The sequence below is a fragment of the Macrobrachium nipponense genome, chromosome 4, assembly GCF_015104395.2.
Source record: "Macrobrachium nipponense isolate FS-2020 chromosome 4, ASM1510439v2, whole genome shotgun sequence".
Lineage (NCBI taxonomy): Eukaryota > Metazoa > Arthropoda > Malacostraca > Decapoda > Palaemonidae > Macrobrachium > Macrobrachium nipponense.
This window is the reverse complement of record NC_061100.1, coordinates 47,008,754-47,026,262: the sequence shown is the minus strand read 5'-3', so window position 1 is coordinate 47,026,262 and position 17,509 is coordinate 47,008,754. Positions and strand designations below refer to the sequence as shown.

At 42.8% G+C, this 17,509-nt stretch overlaps 1 protein-coding gene across 1 annotated transcript in view; it reads right to left on the bottom strand.

Annotated features, from left to right (window-relative positions):
• Positions 1–17,509, bottom strand: part of LOC135210909 (transmembrane protein 201 homolog) — a 132,414-nt gene that overhangs the window by 97,326 nt on the left and 17,579 nt on the right. The window contains 2 exon segments of the mRNA XM_064243860.1: positions 14,527–14,744; positions 14,899–15,016. Coding sequence (XP_064099930.1) covers positions 14,527–14,744; positions 14,899–15,016 — 336 coding nt within the window.

The window sequence follows — 17,509 nt, the reverse complement described above, 5'->3', positions numbered from 1 at the left end:
TTCTGAAATGATTTGCCCTGAGGCTACAAGGGTTCTACAGGAGACACTAAGCAATTCTTGAACTTAAAATTACTCAATGGTATTTAGAGTAGATACAAGGGCGAGCAGCCCTATGAGTCTGGATTAGGCCAAATTTAAGGACACATCCACTGCTCAAGCCTGAGGGCCAACAAAGTAGTAGTAATCATTTGGATGTCACTGTTCATCTACATGCTAGTTAGTCTAAATGAGTGCTCCTTAAATCCACACCAAGTACCAAACTTACAGATGTAAAGGCCCTTGTAGGCAGTTGTTCTTCCTGAATCCCCAATTGCTAAAACACTATCCTTCCACAGAAGACACTGTTTCTGACTGGGAATAAACCTGCTAAGCATCCTGATGTCTTTCCACTGCCCTGACATCTAAAAAGTTTTACCAGGTGTAGTGTTGAACATTCTATGTTGTATGAAAGTGTAATGATACTAGTTAAACTCTGTGTTGCATGACAGAGGGAAAAGACCAAAACTTGGACTTAGGTTTAAGTACAAAATGGACAATTCTTGGTTACAGAGTCCCTCCTACAGTTCTGGAGCCAAAGTTGGTTCTGGATTACTTACAAATTTAATTAACTTTATTTGTAAGTCACAATTCTTATGCTGAACGCTGAAACTGCACATTAATTGAGCATGATTACCTGAAAATATCCTGTGAGGCCATGGTTCCTAATAAAGAAAAGCCCTTACCATATAGGAAGTTTCCTTCAGGCCTAAAATTCTTCACGCAGCACATGCCTGTTCATCTTGACCGACAAGCATACATAATTAAGTATCATTTCCACATCAGTAGATAAGAATGGGGATATAAGAAAATTAACAATATGATACATAGAAATTGGGCCAGAAGAAGCAATAGGTCCTTGGCCTTTGGAATACTGCTGAAGGAGTTGGCCAACTTGAATCACTGATTCAGTAGAAGTGTCATGCTCCTAAAGTCGACACCATCCACCAATGGACAAAAAGTCCATGACATAACTTAAGAGGGCTGCACACTAACCCAAAGTGGACAGAAAGGCAATACCTTCTTGTAAAAACCTCTTGAAGGAACTTGCAGGACTGTGGATGTATTGGTAAGTGGAATACATTCTGCAATGTGTACCAAAAGTTCTGACCGTTTCTTTGAAAGGCACTAAAACCATGCTAGAAAAACAACAAATATGTGGACAGAAACTTCCTGTTATTCAGTCTCCAAGAATATCTCCAATTACTTATGGAGCTCGTCCTAAAGAATTACCCTTGGACCATCATTCCCTCTATATACAATCTCCTACTAAAAATACTATGAGAGATTTCTGCTGAAGACAAAGGAAGCTATAAGAGGGAGATTAAACCAGTGGAAGACAACCACAAAAGAATCACAACTGGCCTTCACAGTCTCCACAATGTAACATACTGGTCCTAAGTCTCTCCATGCATGTTAGGAGGCTGCAACTGTCCATTTCCCAGAACCTGAGTCTGCACTTATCCCTGAAAGGTATAAAACAAGACTACCAATAGCTAATCCCTTATTGCCTTAAACCGAGCTGCATAATCAGACTAATCAGACAGGAAGCGAAAGTGTTCTCACTTCTTCCGAACCAAGCGAGTATAAGCATGAGGACATTACCCTGCAGCATCAGAAATGAGTTACTTGTTTTAGTTACTAGTTTTCCTCGCTAAAAAATTCCCGCTGGCAACGAACCCTAAAGCTGGCTTCACAAAATCGCTGGGTTGGCGTCTCTACCTCTCTAAGCAGTCGCAGAGACGAGACTATGTAGCTATAAGGTAATAACCCAAGCTAGCTTGAAAATCCATCAGCATGTCTGTCAGTCTTGAGTTCATTTCCCCACAGGAAAGAGAAAGAAAGCGAAACTCCTACTAAAGACAGTTAAAGAAGCAGTAAGCGTTTGTACAGCAAGAGGCAGCCTTCGGCTCTCCGCGACTTTAAAAGACACAAGACAACACGCCAAGGCAGACCCAAAGGGAGATCTGTGCGTCCGAGGACGAGAAAAGTTACAAAATGCTCTTTAATTGGAAAAAGCGTTGGTTCTTTTCTCCAATATTTAGAGGGCAGCGAAATACACTAAGAAAATTAAGACATATTCTTATGTGGCCTCTTTCCCAACAAAATGAGGATACAGCAAGGCATAGTGTTGCAACAAATGCCAACCAGCCCAAGCAAGTTCCTCCAACTCCATTCAAACTCTTCTTCCGTCAGCAGGCGATGGGAGGAGACAGCTGCCGACAGGAGGTAAACAAAAGAGCTTAAAGGATTGCTCTTTCTCCACAACCCTTGTCAACAAAAAGCGACACTTGTCAATAAGTGGTGGCAGCAGCTGAGTGCTGTATCGCATCCACCACGACTCAATAAGAGGAAGACAGTTTTAAGCGACTCAGGACTCAGCCAAGTCCGCACGAGTCAACTGCGTTCACGAGCCAACAATGTCCGCAGTCCACACGAGTTGACCGAGGGAAAGAGAACGAGGCGCCAGAAGTGGGAGGCGGTGGAAGAGGAGTTAAAACGACTCCCACCTCGTCCGAAAGCAAACGTACATATACTTGAAAGCATTCCTATATGAAACTAAGTTAGAAATCTCTGAAGCTAGAATATCTAACTTGGAGAGAACTTTAGACACTACAGACATTGTAGACTTGAAAGAGAAACATGTAATCGAGGCAGTAGTTCGAGGCAGTAGTAAGAGATTTGCTGATAGCCGAAGAGGAAGCAAGCAAAGAACGAACACAAGCATTACAAAGAAAAAGGAATACAGGCGGTCCCCGGGTTACGACGGGGGTTCCGTTCTTGAGACGCGTCGTAACCCGAAAATCGTCGTAAGCCGGAACGACGCTTGGAAATATGTCTTAAACTAATAAAAAGTTATAAAAACCTTACTTATAATCCTTTGGTTACACTACATGTTGTTTCCTGTATTTTTATGTACAATCTGGAGTTATTTTCATAAAAGAATGCTGGTTCTTGAAGGTAAAAACTATTGTAATCCACATTGCTATGTTATTTTATCGTTATGTGTGTTATTACTCGTTTATTTGTGTATAAATTGTGTATATTATATGTAATTTAGCTGTGTTTAGGTGTGGTTTCATAGTGCTAGAACGGATTAATACATATTACATTATTTTAAATGGGAAAAAATGCTTTGAGATACAACTGTTTTGATATATAACGATGGTAACGGAACAAATTAAATTCGTATGTCAAGGTTCCAGTGTACTGGATAATGTCTCTCTTTGGATACTTCGATTTTGCCAAATCTTGAGGGCTACAAGAACAGTTGATTACTATTTACGTATCATATGTAGACTAATTAAAGTAGTAAACGTATCTTTAAATACGCTTATATTATTAGTATCAACAAAACATTTACTGGCATAAGTCAGAGGCCGTTTAACGAAACGAACACTTATCTGTCCTTAACTCGGAGCGTCGGAAGACGCCTCTCTCTCTCTCTCTCATCAAATTACTGGATAATGTCTATCTTTGGATACTTGGAATTTGCGTTGTAATCTAACCAGAAACTTCGTTTTGTTATTATTACTGGAAACAAGCAATGATTTTTTCATTATTTGTGCTTTTGGACTGTTATATGTAAACTTTGCGCACCACAAGCTAGTATGTATTCATTCGCTCGGAAACTAGTTCCGCATATGAGGCGTCACTAAAAAACATCGAAAAATACGACATAAAAAGTGTCGAAAATCATCATAACCTCAAAATTTTTGTTGTAATCTAACCAGAAACTTATTTTTATTAATATACTGTGCTAAACTATAAAGGATTTTTATCATAGTATGCGTTTTTTAAAATTTTTTTTTTTTTAAAAGCGTCGTTAACTCGGAGTGTCGGAAGCGTCAGCATCGTAACTTAGGAACAAGCGTCGTAACCCAGGATGGATTTTTCCATTGAATATTTAAGAAAAAGCGTCGTAACCTCGGAACGTCGTAAGCCGGAACCGTCGTAACCCGGGGACCGCCTGTATGCTAGCAGACAAGAATTTAGAATAACCAAAACATGAGAGATAAACAGTCAACCGAGTCGACATATCTAAATGTGTAAAACTCGCTACAGATACATTATCATCTCAATAAAAAGTCTATACCTATATATTATTAAACCTATGCATGCTAACACCTCAAACTAACTGTTGAAGATGACAGAATGCGCCTATGGAGCGAGCATTAACGCTTACCGAAACGGTGCTTATGCGAACACTTTAACATCCTAGGCAATTGCTTTAATGGTCCTTTGGTGAACACTTTAAACGAGATTCAGACTATGAAAAGGGTGAAGTAGGTATTGGAGGGCACAGAAACCCATCGCCCCGAGAACCGCCCCAGTTTCCTGGAAGTGAACACTACCAAATATCACAGGGCAGTCCTAGGCTAAGGCTACGCACAGACGAGGGCACCAATACCTTACTTCTAACAGGGAACATGAAAAGAGTGCATACTATGGAAGGATTCGCAATGTTCCCATCACGAATTCAGTTCAACTTGTATTAGAGAGAGAGAGGGAGAAAAAAAAAAAAAAAAAAAAGTTTATTGCTCTAATTTGTAACAATTTTCCTGAACCGAACGGAAAAGCAGAAGGCGGAGCTACAAAGGAAGTCAATACTAGCTACTAAATGCCTAGTCGGAGTAGGGATAGCCTGACAGTTTCAAGTCCTGACCTCCTAATTGCTTTTCGCCAATCTATTAGTTTCCAGTCTTTCCTATATCTGACATATTCAGGCATAAATTTCTCAGAACAATTCCCTATATTCTTCACATCTAGTAGTTCCAAGATTACACTCTGTACCCTTGCAAGTACAAACCGAATGTTGATCAACTTCCAATTTCAACATCCTGGTTACACCAAAAACATTCTTACATAGCCTGTTGTTATTGGTTTTGCTTCTGATGGAAGATATCCTAGGAAAATTAAATTACAATACCGTAAACAGGTGAAAAACAGCCAAACATCATAGAATACCAACAATCGCCTAGCGTATGGCGGCAAGAACTCTGACAAGAGCTAAAACATTCAGAACACACCTGGTGGAGAACAGATAAACTAGACAGTCGTCGGGAAGCCAATAGATTTTTGTTTTATTTGAATGCAGACTCACATAATCGGTGAGATATAGCTAAATTTAACAGTAGGTAAGATTCATCTCAAATAACTTGGTTTACTGTAATTATGTTGCATGTATTATCACATTACAGTATATGAACAGACCAATGATGCACCATTTGCATTCTGGTTTTGTTTACAGCCTAAAATAATCAGCTGATTGCATTTTACAGATATCATCAGTGTCTTTAGTTGCCGAATGGAACTTTATTCAGAACATCCCTTTTCATGAATTATCGAAGCTGGGTTTAAAATGTCTATTCCATATCATGTTTTACATATATATGTTGCCTAACAGGGAAACCATTGTTTTGTTTACTTTTCATTACCACTCTCAAACAACCGCTAATAACAATAAAATAATGAATGATAATTATTGTATACAATTATCATTCACATGATTGAATAGTTCTGAACAGTTACAAACAGCTTTGCATGCTGCCTCACTTGATGTTCCCTGTGTTTTGCTATAAAAGCATAGGGAACATGAAAATGTTATTGTTATGATACAATAAAGTTTGTTCATACTTACCTGGCAGATCTATACAGTACACGCGGAAAGTATGGCCGGGGCACTGAAATGCATTTTTTTGGATTAGGCAATGAAAAAAAAGTATGATTGGGAACACTACCCCCTCACTAGTACTTTGTTGTGTTGCCCCGGCGCTTGATGACTTCTCTAAGTCGCCTGGGAACACTTGCTGCAAGATTTTGGAGGGTTTTCTGGCTCCAATGTCTCAAACCTCCCTGATGGCCGCTTCAAGCTTTGGGAGAGAAGAGGATATCTCGGGTCAGAAGCCGCCTCTTAATGATGCTCCCACACGTTTTCTATGGGGTTCAAATCAGGTGAGGATCCTGGCCAGTCACTAAAAAAGGGCACTTCACAATCCTTCAACCAGTTAACCACTAATTTAGCGGTGTGGCACGGTGCCCCATCCTGCATAAAAAACTAGTGCCACTCTTTTCAAAAGAACCCTCTAAATAGTCCCTCCAAAAGCTCAAAGTAATTGAAGCGGTTCATATACTCATTCTTGGGGGAGGAACACTAACCCCAACACACCATACCCAAAAGAAGCCCATACCATGAGGCTAGGAGGGTGCTTCACAGTCTTTGTGGTGTACTGAGGGTAGGTGGGGATCGGAGCCAGGACGGACGGTACACTCTTCTTGGCACCACTCCCAGTCACACTAAATGTAGCCTCATCAGTCCATAACACTGTTCCCACTGAGAAAATATCCCACAACAAGTACTTTTTGGCAAAAGCAAGCCTTCGTTGCTTTTGCTGAGCGGTCAGGAGCGGCTTCTTCCTACTTTGTAGGATCGCAGCAACAGGTCGTCGTGGATGCGTTCTTGCACCGTCCTCAACGAGACGTTTCCCAGCACACGAGAATTCTGTCCTTGATTTCACGTGCTGTGAGAGAAGGGTCTTTCTTTAGCTGACGATGGATCAGCCTCAAAGTCGTGGTCTTTATCTTACGAGGCCTCCCAGACCGAGGTTTGGGGGTAGGAGGTCGTCAGGGTCTCCCTCGTGGTAAACGGTTGATCCAGCGATACACAGTTCGCTCAGATAACCTCTTCTGAGCACAAATATCACGCACTGAGATACCTGCCTTATGCAGATCTATGATAGAGGATATCTCCTCTTTACTAACAAACTTCCTGGGCATCAGGAACGACCAGCACACAAAAACGAACAATACCGCGAAGCGCAGGGGGACAAAAAATGAGGGGGGAAAAAAACACTTTCGCCACTTAGGAGAGCACGCGGTCGACTGAGATGTTTGTTATTGTTGTGAACGAGAGTTGCCAATACATACATTATCTCGCAAGCGCCAGCTGAACTTTCCGCTGACAAAAATCACACTAGCTTTATGGGTACTGTCAAAAACCGCGAAAATAATGGCTGGCCGCGTCGAACCAGCTATACTTTCCGCGCGTACTGTATATATAGCTGTATTCTCCGACGTCCGACAGAATTTCAAAACTCCCGGCACACGCAGTGGGCGGCCAGGTGGTTTAGTACCCATTCCCGCCGCTGGAGGCGGATATCAGGAATCATTCCCATTTTCTATTCAGATTTTTTCATACCACTGTACCCTGAGGGGAGGTGGGTGGGTACTTTAATTATATATACTGCCAGGTAAGTATGAACAAACTTTATTGTATCATAACAATAACATTTTGTTCATGAAACTTACCTGTCAGATATATATATATAGCTGAATCCCACCATTGGAGGTGGGAAGGGACAGAATAGAAGGATTTAGGAAACACCTCAAGTGCAGATGATTGACATCTTGATTCCTTACCTGTTAGCATAGCTGACTTCTTGATTACTGTCACCGAAGTCTGCTTCTGCTTTACTAGAGTTGCCAACAAGGTAGTGACCTGTGTAGTTGGTGCGCTCTAGATGATCTGTCAACGGGGGCGTGACCACAACAATGTGACTAGACCATATTGACCATACTGTGAGGGCAACGAAGCTAAAAACCACCACCTGACCTAACCTATCGAAGTTAGTCCCATAACTCTAGGCTAAAGAAAGGGAAGGCGCCTCAAGCAACCAACCCTTCAACCATAAACCAACACCAAAATTAAAAAGCACAACTACCCCTTTTCTATAGGGTAGTATTTGTGCTGCTCCCTGCCCCCAACACCATTTCTGCGGATATGTATGGTCCAAGCGACTCGCAGTTCTCATATGCCGTCTTCACATCCCGCAGGTAATGTGAAGCAAACACAGAGTTTGCTTCGCCAAAAAGTAGCGCTAATGATATCATTAAGTGCCATTATTCTTTCGAAATGCCATTGAAGTCGCAACAGCTCTTACTTCATGGCTTTTTTTATTTTTCAAAAGCTTCATATCACCATCCGAGCAGGACGCATGGGCCTCCCTGATGGTTTGTCTTCCCGTAAAAGAATGCCAGTGCATTCTTTGACATAGGAAAGTCGTCGGGTCTCTTAACAGAACACCATTAGTTCTCAGAAGGACCCCGACAATCTTTGGTCTTTTGCATGTAAAATTTGAGAGCCCTGACAGGGCACAGGACTCTCTGGCTCTTGTCCGATGAACTCTGTTAACCCTTGATTTCAAAAGGTTTTTTTGGCCAGGGGTTAGATGGGTTTTCTCATTCTTCGCTAAGAAATTAGGATCCAAGGAGCACACTGCACTGTGTCCTCTGAAACCCACATCTTTACTAATTGCCTGAATTTTCACTAATCTCTTTGCCGTGGCAAGAGCAGTTAGAAAAATCGCCTTCCTAGTAGTGTCTCTCAATGAGGCAGCATGCATAGGTTCAAAGGGAGCCGACATCAAGAATCTTAGAACTACATCAAGGTTCCATGATGGAACCTTTGGTTGTAGTACTTTGGTTGTCTCAAACGATCTCAACAGATCGTGAAGATCTTTATCATTTGTCAGATCTAATCCTCTGTGGCGGAAGACAGCTGACAGCATACTCTTGTATCCTTTTATTGTGGGCACTGCTAGTCTGTCCACATTTCTCAAATGCAGGAGAAACTCAGCGATTTGGTTCACAGAGGTCGTGGAGGAGGAAATACCTTTCTTCCTACACCATCTCCTGAAGACAGTCCACTTCGACTGATAAACTGCTCGAGAGGAAGCTCTTCTCGCATTGGCAATAGCCTCTGCCACTGATCTTGAAAAACCTCTCGCTCTGGCCAACTTCTTGATAGTCTGAACGCAGTCAGACTCAGAGCGGAGAGGTTTCCATGGTACCTCTCGAAGTGGGGCTGTTTGAGAAGATCGACTCTCTCTGGCAGGGTTCTCGGGAAGTCTACCAGAAGAGACATGACCTCCGTGAACCAAATCGCTTGAGGGCCAAAAGGGGGCGATCAGAGTCATTCTCGCTCCTGGCGACGCCGCAAACTTCCTTGTTACCTCTCCTAAGAGTGTGAACGGGGGAAAGGCGTACACATCCATCCCCGTCCATGTCCCATAGGATGGCATCTACCGCTATTGCTTCCGGGTCGAGAACTGGAGAGCAATAAATCGGAAGCCTCTTCGTTTTCGAGGTTGCGAGAGGTCGACTAGCGGCCGTCCCCACAACTTCCATAGCTCTTGACAAACTTCTAGATGTAGGGTCCATTCTGTGGGAAGCATCTGATGTCGAGGCTAAAAGGCTTAAAAGATCCGCTCGAACATTTTGAATTCCTGAAATGAACCTTGTCAGGATCACTATGTTTCGAGCTTATCGCCCATAGAAGGATGTCTCTCGCTATCACGAACAGTGATCGAGAGTGTGTCCCCCCCTGCTTTTTTATGTAAGCGAGAGCCGTAGTGTTGTCCGAGTTGATCTGGACAACTCGGCCCACCAATCGTTCTTCGAAGAACTGAAGAGCCAACCGAATAGCCTCCAATTCTTTTAAGTTTATGTGCCGGGACCTCTGTTCCCCTCTCCAGAGGCCTGACACTTCCTCCTTCCTAGTGTTGCTCCCCAGCCCACCATGGAGGCGTCTGAGAACAACACTAGGTCGGGGCTCAAAAGCTTGAGGGACATCCCTTCCGAGAGTTTGGTCGGATCTTGCCACCACTTCAGATGATCCTTGACAGTTTTCTGCCATAAAAAACTGGAGTGGCCTGTAGGTGCAACCTCCCCAGGGAAACAAACTTCTCCAGCGAAGAAATGGTTCCCAGCAGACTCATCCATTCCTTCGCCGAGCATGTTCTTTCCCTAAGAAGGCTAACACTTTCTCTAAGCATCTCTGCTGACGTTCCTTTGATGGAAAGGCTTGAAAAGCCGCTGAATCCATCTGAATCCCCAGATACACGATGGACTGCGTGGGGATCAGATGGGACTTCTCGTAATTTACTATAAGGCCCAGGGCCTTCGTCAGCTGTAATGTCCGTCTGAAGGTCCTCCAGGCACCTTGACTTCGAAGGCGACTTGATTAGCCAGTCGTCCAGGTAGAGCGAGACTCTTATTTTCAATAGGTGAAGCCATTTCGCCACATTCCACATGAGGAAAGTAAAAACCATCGGCGCCGTACTCAGACCGAAGCACAGAGCCCTGAACTGGAAGACCTGCCCTTTTAAGACGAACCTCAGGAACTTCCTTGATTGGGGATGGATCGGGACATGGAAATAAGCGTCTTGAAGTCCAATGACACCATCCAATCCCCTGGTCTCAAGGCCCCTAGCACAGACTGAGAAGTTTCCATCCTGAATTTTTCTTTCTTTACAAAAACGTTCAGTCTGCTGACGTCTAGGACAGGTCTCCATCCCCAGACTGCTTCGGACCAGGAATAACCTGTTGTAGAACCTTGCCTGGGGAATCCAGCATCAGAACTTCCTCTACGGCCTTCTTTTCCAACATTTGATCTAGAAGATCGAGTAAGATCTGTTGCTTCTCTGACTGGTATGCGGGCGACAGGTCTATCGGCTTCGTGCTCAAGGAGGCGCAGAGAGGAAAGGGATCTTGTATCCTCTCTCGATCACATCTAGGGTCCAGGTGTCCGCCCCTATCGTCCTCCATGCCTGAGCAAATAAGGTGAGTCTCGCACCTACAGGTGCCTGAAGGGCAGAAACGTCAATTTTTTCCCTTCTTGGTAGAAGAGATCTTACCTCTGAAGGACCCCCTTCCTCTCGAGGAACCTCTAGAGAAGTGCTCCATGAAAGGGCTTAAATTTCTTCTTGGGTGCTGGAGCTGTTGAAGTAGAAGCCTGAGGGTTGAGGTCGTCCTTGAAGATTGAGTCAAGAGGTCCCTTGTTGCTTTTTCTTGCAAGTTTACCGACAGATCCTTAATCATGGACTGCGGAAATAGGTGCATAGAGAAGGGGCGAATAATAACTCCGCTTTCTGAGCGGGAGAAACTGCTTTCGCCGTAAAGCTACAATAGAGTGCTCTCTTTTTTAGCAGACCTGTAGCAAAATGAGATGCTAACTCATCAGAGCCATCCCTTACTGCTCTATCCATACAAGCTAATACACTCGAAAGCTCTCCAGCGAAATCGAGTCTTGACTCCTCGATTGTACATCCAGAGCCCCGAGGCACCAATCTAAAAAGTTAAACACCTCTAGCGTCTATATAACCCTTGAGGTGATGATCCGTCTCCGTCATTGTCCAGGAAACCTTAGCGATGACAAATAAGACCTCCTTGGAGCGTCCACCAAATTGGCGAAATCCCCTTGAGAATCAAGGAACGGTGCTTTCAATCCTGCTTCTTCTCCTGTTTCGTACCAGATCCCCAGCTCTCCCTTTCAGTCTAGATGGAGAAGTGCAAACGAAGTCTTCCCTTTAACCTTCCTTGAATCCATCCAATCCTGGACTCTCTTAAACGCTCTCTTCGCAGAGAGCGAAGTGGCCATCTTAACGAAGCCAGGGGCCTTCCTGGCCTTCGATGAGGCAAATTGTGAAGGTGGAGAGCAAGGAATTGGCGCTTGAAAATTATCTGGGAATAATTTCTTAAGTAAATCCGTCAACGTCTTATAGTCTGACGACGCTGACGCATTTGGTTCGTCATCATCAGTAGGGCAGCGATCACTAGACGAATCCTTCTCTCGGTCATCAGCGCCTTTCAAAGATCGCGATGACTTCGACACTTTAACCTGAGAAACATCCCTGACGTTTCGGACTCAACTGTTGATCGTCCTGGAAAGCTTCCCGATATGCAAGGCGCCGTGCGTTCTGAGAAGCGTCCTGCAGAACGTCCTGATGTGAAGGACGACGTGCATCCTGAAGAGCGTCAGCTCGAGCGTCTTGCTGAGCGTCATGATGTTTAGGACGCCGTGCGTCCTGAACAGCGTCAGTTGGAGCGTCTTGGCGAGCGATCCGCGCGTCTTGAAAGCATCTTCTCGAGCGTCCTGGTAAGCGCTTCGTTGCTTAGGACGCCGAGCGTGATCATTAACATGCAAAGCTTGACGTTCCGATTTTGATCCTTGAGCGTTCTCGGCCTTTTGACAAAGACGCTGGCCGCTTGTGCGACAACTCACGTCTCTGTCAAATTCGTCTCTCCTAGACGCCCTTTCATGAGGAACGTAATCACGTTCTCTAATGCGTCGGCTACTATGGGAGGAGACTCAAAGGCCGAAAAACGCGGAGTAGGAGCCGGGGATTGCCTAGTTCTCTTAACAGGCAGCCACCTATCCTTCCTTCTATGACTAGTTTCTGCCTCCTTTCTCTCAAAAAAGGAGGCTAACTGTCTCTGCATTTCCCAAAGCATTTTCCTTGAAGGGGAAAGTTCTCGATCAGGAGAAGGACTCATCCTGTGCGAGGAAGATGGGCGAGGGGATGCCCTTTCCTTCAACTCAGGAACAAGCTTAGAGCGACTTGGACGCTCGAAAGAGTCCTCCCCTGATGAAGTCTTGTTCCTTTTCTGTGGCGGAAAAGCTTCAAAATCTTCAGGTGACGAATCTACGTAATGATCAGAAGGACGTGAAGCATCCTCTTCTCTGAAACCTCTCTTAAGAGGGCGACAAGGGCGACGGCCGCTTGTGCGACAACTTGCGCCCCTGCCGCTCTCCCCCTGAGAGGTCTTCCGAGCGTCCCAACCTCGGCGAGGAGAGGAAGTCTCGGAAGAAGAGAAGCACTCTTTAAGTATTCGTGCCCGTGCACGAACACCGGCAGCCTGAGATTCGTCCTCAGTTTCTGCCGAAGGGACGCTCAGACGGTCATTAGATCCCGTAACCCTCCTTCGGCTTTTTTGGCTTGCCTCTCCCTAAGGCCTGGGAGTCCGGCAGGGCCTCTAGGCCTAGAGGCATTATGGGACCGATCTGACACCCCTTCCACTACACTAGATGCACTAACACTTTTATACAATTCACATTTGACTGTAGAGCAATCACTTTAGATTCCAAGGCGCGAATCGACTCCATGATCGTAAATAATACGCTTCCTTCTGCAGACACTTCCTGATTGTTCGGAGGCAATACAACAGGATCCGGTTGAATTACATCTACAGGAGGATTTAATGGAGATACAATTCTACCTTGACTTCTACTCACAGAAGCACTCCTAGAGGAAGACCTCCTGATTCTATCACGCTCAAGCTTTTTCACGTAAGAATCATATGCCTTCCATTCAATTTCAGTCAATTGCTCACACTCGATGCATCTAGTCATTCAACAATACATTACATGACCACGACATTTCGAGCACACTGAATGAGGGTCTACCGAAGCTTTCGGCAACCTCACCTTACATTCATGCACCTTACACACCCTGAAGCTAGCAGAGCTAGATCCAGACATCGTAATCAAAGAAAAGTCAAAGCCAAATCCAAATCAAATCCACTATCACGTATGCCAAGCCAACAAGCCAAATCAAAACCAAAAGTCAATCAGAATACTCAAGTTAGCACAAGAAGTTTCAAAATCTAAGGCGGCCGGAGGTCTGTAAACAGTTGTTTTACCGACCGGCGACAGAGAAAAATCTGAATAGAAAATGGGAATGATTCCTGATATCCGCCTCCCAGCGGCGGGAATGGGTACTAACCACCTGGCCGCCCACTGCGTGTGCCGGGAGTTTTGAAATTCTGTCGGACGTCGGAGAATACAGCTATATATATATATCTGACAGGTAAGTTTCATGAACAAAATAGAAAGTGTCATAAAATCATTTACAAAATGCCATGGATGGTAACGAAGATGATTTGTATAATAGTGACGGTAAAACCAAAGTCATGTTACCAGAATCACAATGGAATCCCTATGATGGTGGCACATGTGATCAATCTTGTAATATGTATGGGAAACTTTTAATGAAACATGAATGTTATCCTAAATGTTATTACTACCATAATTACACTACCACTGAAATTTCTAAAAGATTACCAAAAGATAAAGGTTGCTGTGAGCACAACCGTAACTCAATGTTTACATTTTCTCAGCTGGGATCGCATAGATTAAAGTTTGTTTCATTGATTTAGAATTATTCGTCAAGTAGGCAAATTGTTATGAAGATATGCCAGTAATATATAAGGTAAAATGGTTTATTACTTTATTACCAGTTTACGTATTTCATAAAGTGAATCTTCATGTATGTTGGTGGTTGGGCTATAGCACTGAGCTCAGAGGCTAGCCTACCTATACACATTTTAGAATTCAAGGTTTGATTTTTAGAATTGTAGTATAAGATGACCTACAATTTTTAGGGGATAGTTTTAGGATTTAAAAGTTGTCTTATACACGGAAACATACGGTATATGTTTATATCAAAATAATGTAAAGGTATAACCGGACAAGTTTCTATTTGCACTGAGGACAATAAAATTATGAGTAAGTCTTGGAAAATGTATATCTTGCTCTTCTGTACCTGAGAGAGAGAGAGAGAGAGAGAGAGAGAGAGAGAGAGAGAGAGAGAGAGAGAGGAGAGAGAGAGAGAGAGAGAGAGAGAGAGAGAGAGAGATTCTCTTTAGACTTACTTGTATTCATCTATTTCATTGTCATAATCTTCTGGGTGAATTGGCGTGTACTCGGCTAAAGCTCGTACTTTTAATGTTTGATTAAGATTACAAGTCTGACAAAATCCATTGCCAAGAGCCAAACTTGGTTGATTCTTCACTTGTCTGTCTTTCCGCTGATAAGTCTGGTTTAAGCTCTCACAGTACTGGGCAGGAATATCTCTGTTATAATCACCTTCCTGCAAGATTAATCAATGTCACAACATTACCTTTTTTAAAAAAAATAACTTTATCAAAAACCAGTTTACTGACCTATCACCATTCAGAGTACAGTATAAATTCTTTCATATTTAACTACACAATCATCACAAAGTAAAATTAGATAAAACTAACCTCTGTAAAACCATTATATTGCTGGCAAGAAGGGCACATCCAGCCATCACTGTGGCGATACTCAACTTTTGTGTCCTTATTGCAAAACCAACAGTTAACCGGTACAAGCCACCGAGGTCTGTAAGATAAAAAAAATATATATATATTAAAAAAATTACAGTATTTACAATAAGTTCTCACCAAGTCCCCTAATAAAGTACAAGCAGTCCACGATTATCAGTGGACTCGGTTGATGGCGCTTGTCCAGTGCCATTAAATCGGCAATTTATGGCACCATAACGGGCCAAGTTTTGGTTATTGGTGCCGTAAGGTGCCAATATTAGAGTTACAGCACCAAAACATGCCTAACAGAGGCACCATCAACTGGTTATTGGCGCCATTAACCAAAACTTGGCACCACAAATCGCAGTCTCAGTTAATGGCGGTTTTCGCTTATCAGAAACCTGCCGAGAACAGAACCCCTATTGATAACCAGCAACTGCCTGTACTGTACAGTACATACACTGAAATCTTGCAAGTACAACTGCAATCACTGCCTGATTTCACCATACATAATGGGAACCTTGTGCATTCTGGCAAACAAAAACACAGTAATTAAAATTTATCTTAAACTGACCAGGATGAACAAGCCTGATATCAAGTCTTTTGTGATACCTGCCCTGTAAGGTTTGGTTAGTGGCAGATTCACTGCACTCATGGGCCATGAAAATTTGCATAGCAGTAATTGATTTTTATCCTCCAGGTATCATTCTCTTTCATTCCACATTAATAAACTTGATGTCACTGTAAAGCTGAAGAGCTGTGCTGCATCATGAGTAGAAAAAACATAAAACAGTAAAGCATCCATTTCACGAGGTGAATTTAGCCATATTTTTTTTTAATTCACTAAAATCCCTAATACCCTCTTATATTTATACAGCACAAATGTACAATAAATAGCCTTTCTTTTGATATATAATCCATTACTATTTGTACTAGGTATAATACTACAACAAAGAATATTGGGGTAGTATGCAAAGTAGGGAGACAGGGATATTCAGCGTTAGCTGGGGCAGGGGGTGTTTGTTTCCATACAATATTTCAAAGAAAAACCAGAATTTTTGAGAATCTCTCTTTATGCCCATAAACAAAAACCTGTGCCTAATACCTACAAGGAGACAAGCATAGCAAAGAATTCTTGAAAGAGGCTAGCTATATAGAGACAAAAATAGAAAAACATTCTTGGAAGAGGCTTTCTATCCAGGAACTAAAGCATTGAACATACCCAATACAACCTAAGTGAATTGCAGTGCAAACGAAGGATCTATTTCCAAAAAAATAAGATTTTTCATGACAAGATTATTTGGATACTTACCAACTGTTAAAGTTAGCTTATATCTTAATTCCATTAAATACAATCAGCATACAAATGTTTAGAAATAATGCTTGTTTCCCACCAACAATGTTTACGTTCTCGGAATTCTTTACGACCACCCACTAAGGTGTGGGAAGGCTGGGTGCATTTCCATTTTAACAGTAGGTAAATATCTAAATAATGAATTTTATCAAGAAATTATCAATAGTATTTGGAATACATCTTACCTAATGTTAAAGTTAAGTGACTAACACACTGAATGAGGATTGTGGGTTAGTGCAGCCAGAGAAAGAATGTTCAGCTAAGCAAACTAAAAGCTTTTTAATAAGGGGGAAAAAAGAGCTTCTAAACATTCCTACTTATTGTGTGAACCTTACTAGCTAGTACTGTCAACAGACACTGGAACCACATCAGGGTGTAAGGCCCTTGTAGACAGAATGGGCGTATTTGCTTAATAGTAGGTCCGGGAGTTCCCGTCAGGGAGGGAACTAGTCACCTGCTCAAGACTATGAAGATTTACCAGCAAATTCAAGCTGCTCTGTAAGAGGAAACTATAGCCACATAATTACTATAGCTGGTTCACTTAAGGTCAATCCTTGGGTGAGCCCTATACCTACAAAGTTTGTTTGGCAGCTGCTGATTGGCTGGGAGCTGCCTACCTCCCGGTACCAGCCAATCAGCGGCCACCAAACAAACGTCTCATAAGCATAGGGCTCATCCAAGAATCTACCGTAAGTGAACCAGCTATAGTAAGTTCATTATATAAAACTACACCACTTGTAGTTTTATATAATGAACTGAATAAAGAAACATCAAAGAATAATTGTTTTATGCGCCAAATTATGAAGCAGCAGAAGTCAATCAAACAATGTCTTCATTGACACTCAATGCAGAAAATAAAAGTGAAAGTTTTAAGTTTCCATCTAATTAAGTAACTTGAAACAATTCAAAATTGATTAAACCCCTCGTGGACAGGTAACACACATACAGGCAGTCCCTGGTTATTGGCGGATTTGGTTAGTGGCGCTAGATGGCGCTTGTCTAGCGCCATAATGGGTCAAGTTTTGGTTATCAATTCCATAAGGTGCTGACAAAACGTAGAGTTATGGGGCCATAAACACACCTAACAGAGGCACCATCAACCAAAAATTACAGTTTCAGTTAATGGCAGTTTTGCTTATCAGCACTGCGCCAATGAACAGGGACTGCCTATACGTACAGTTCGGTCCCAAAATATGCACTTTCAAATTGTGCGAT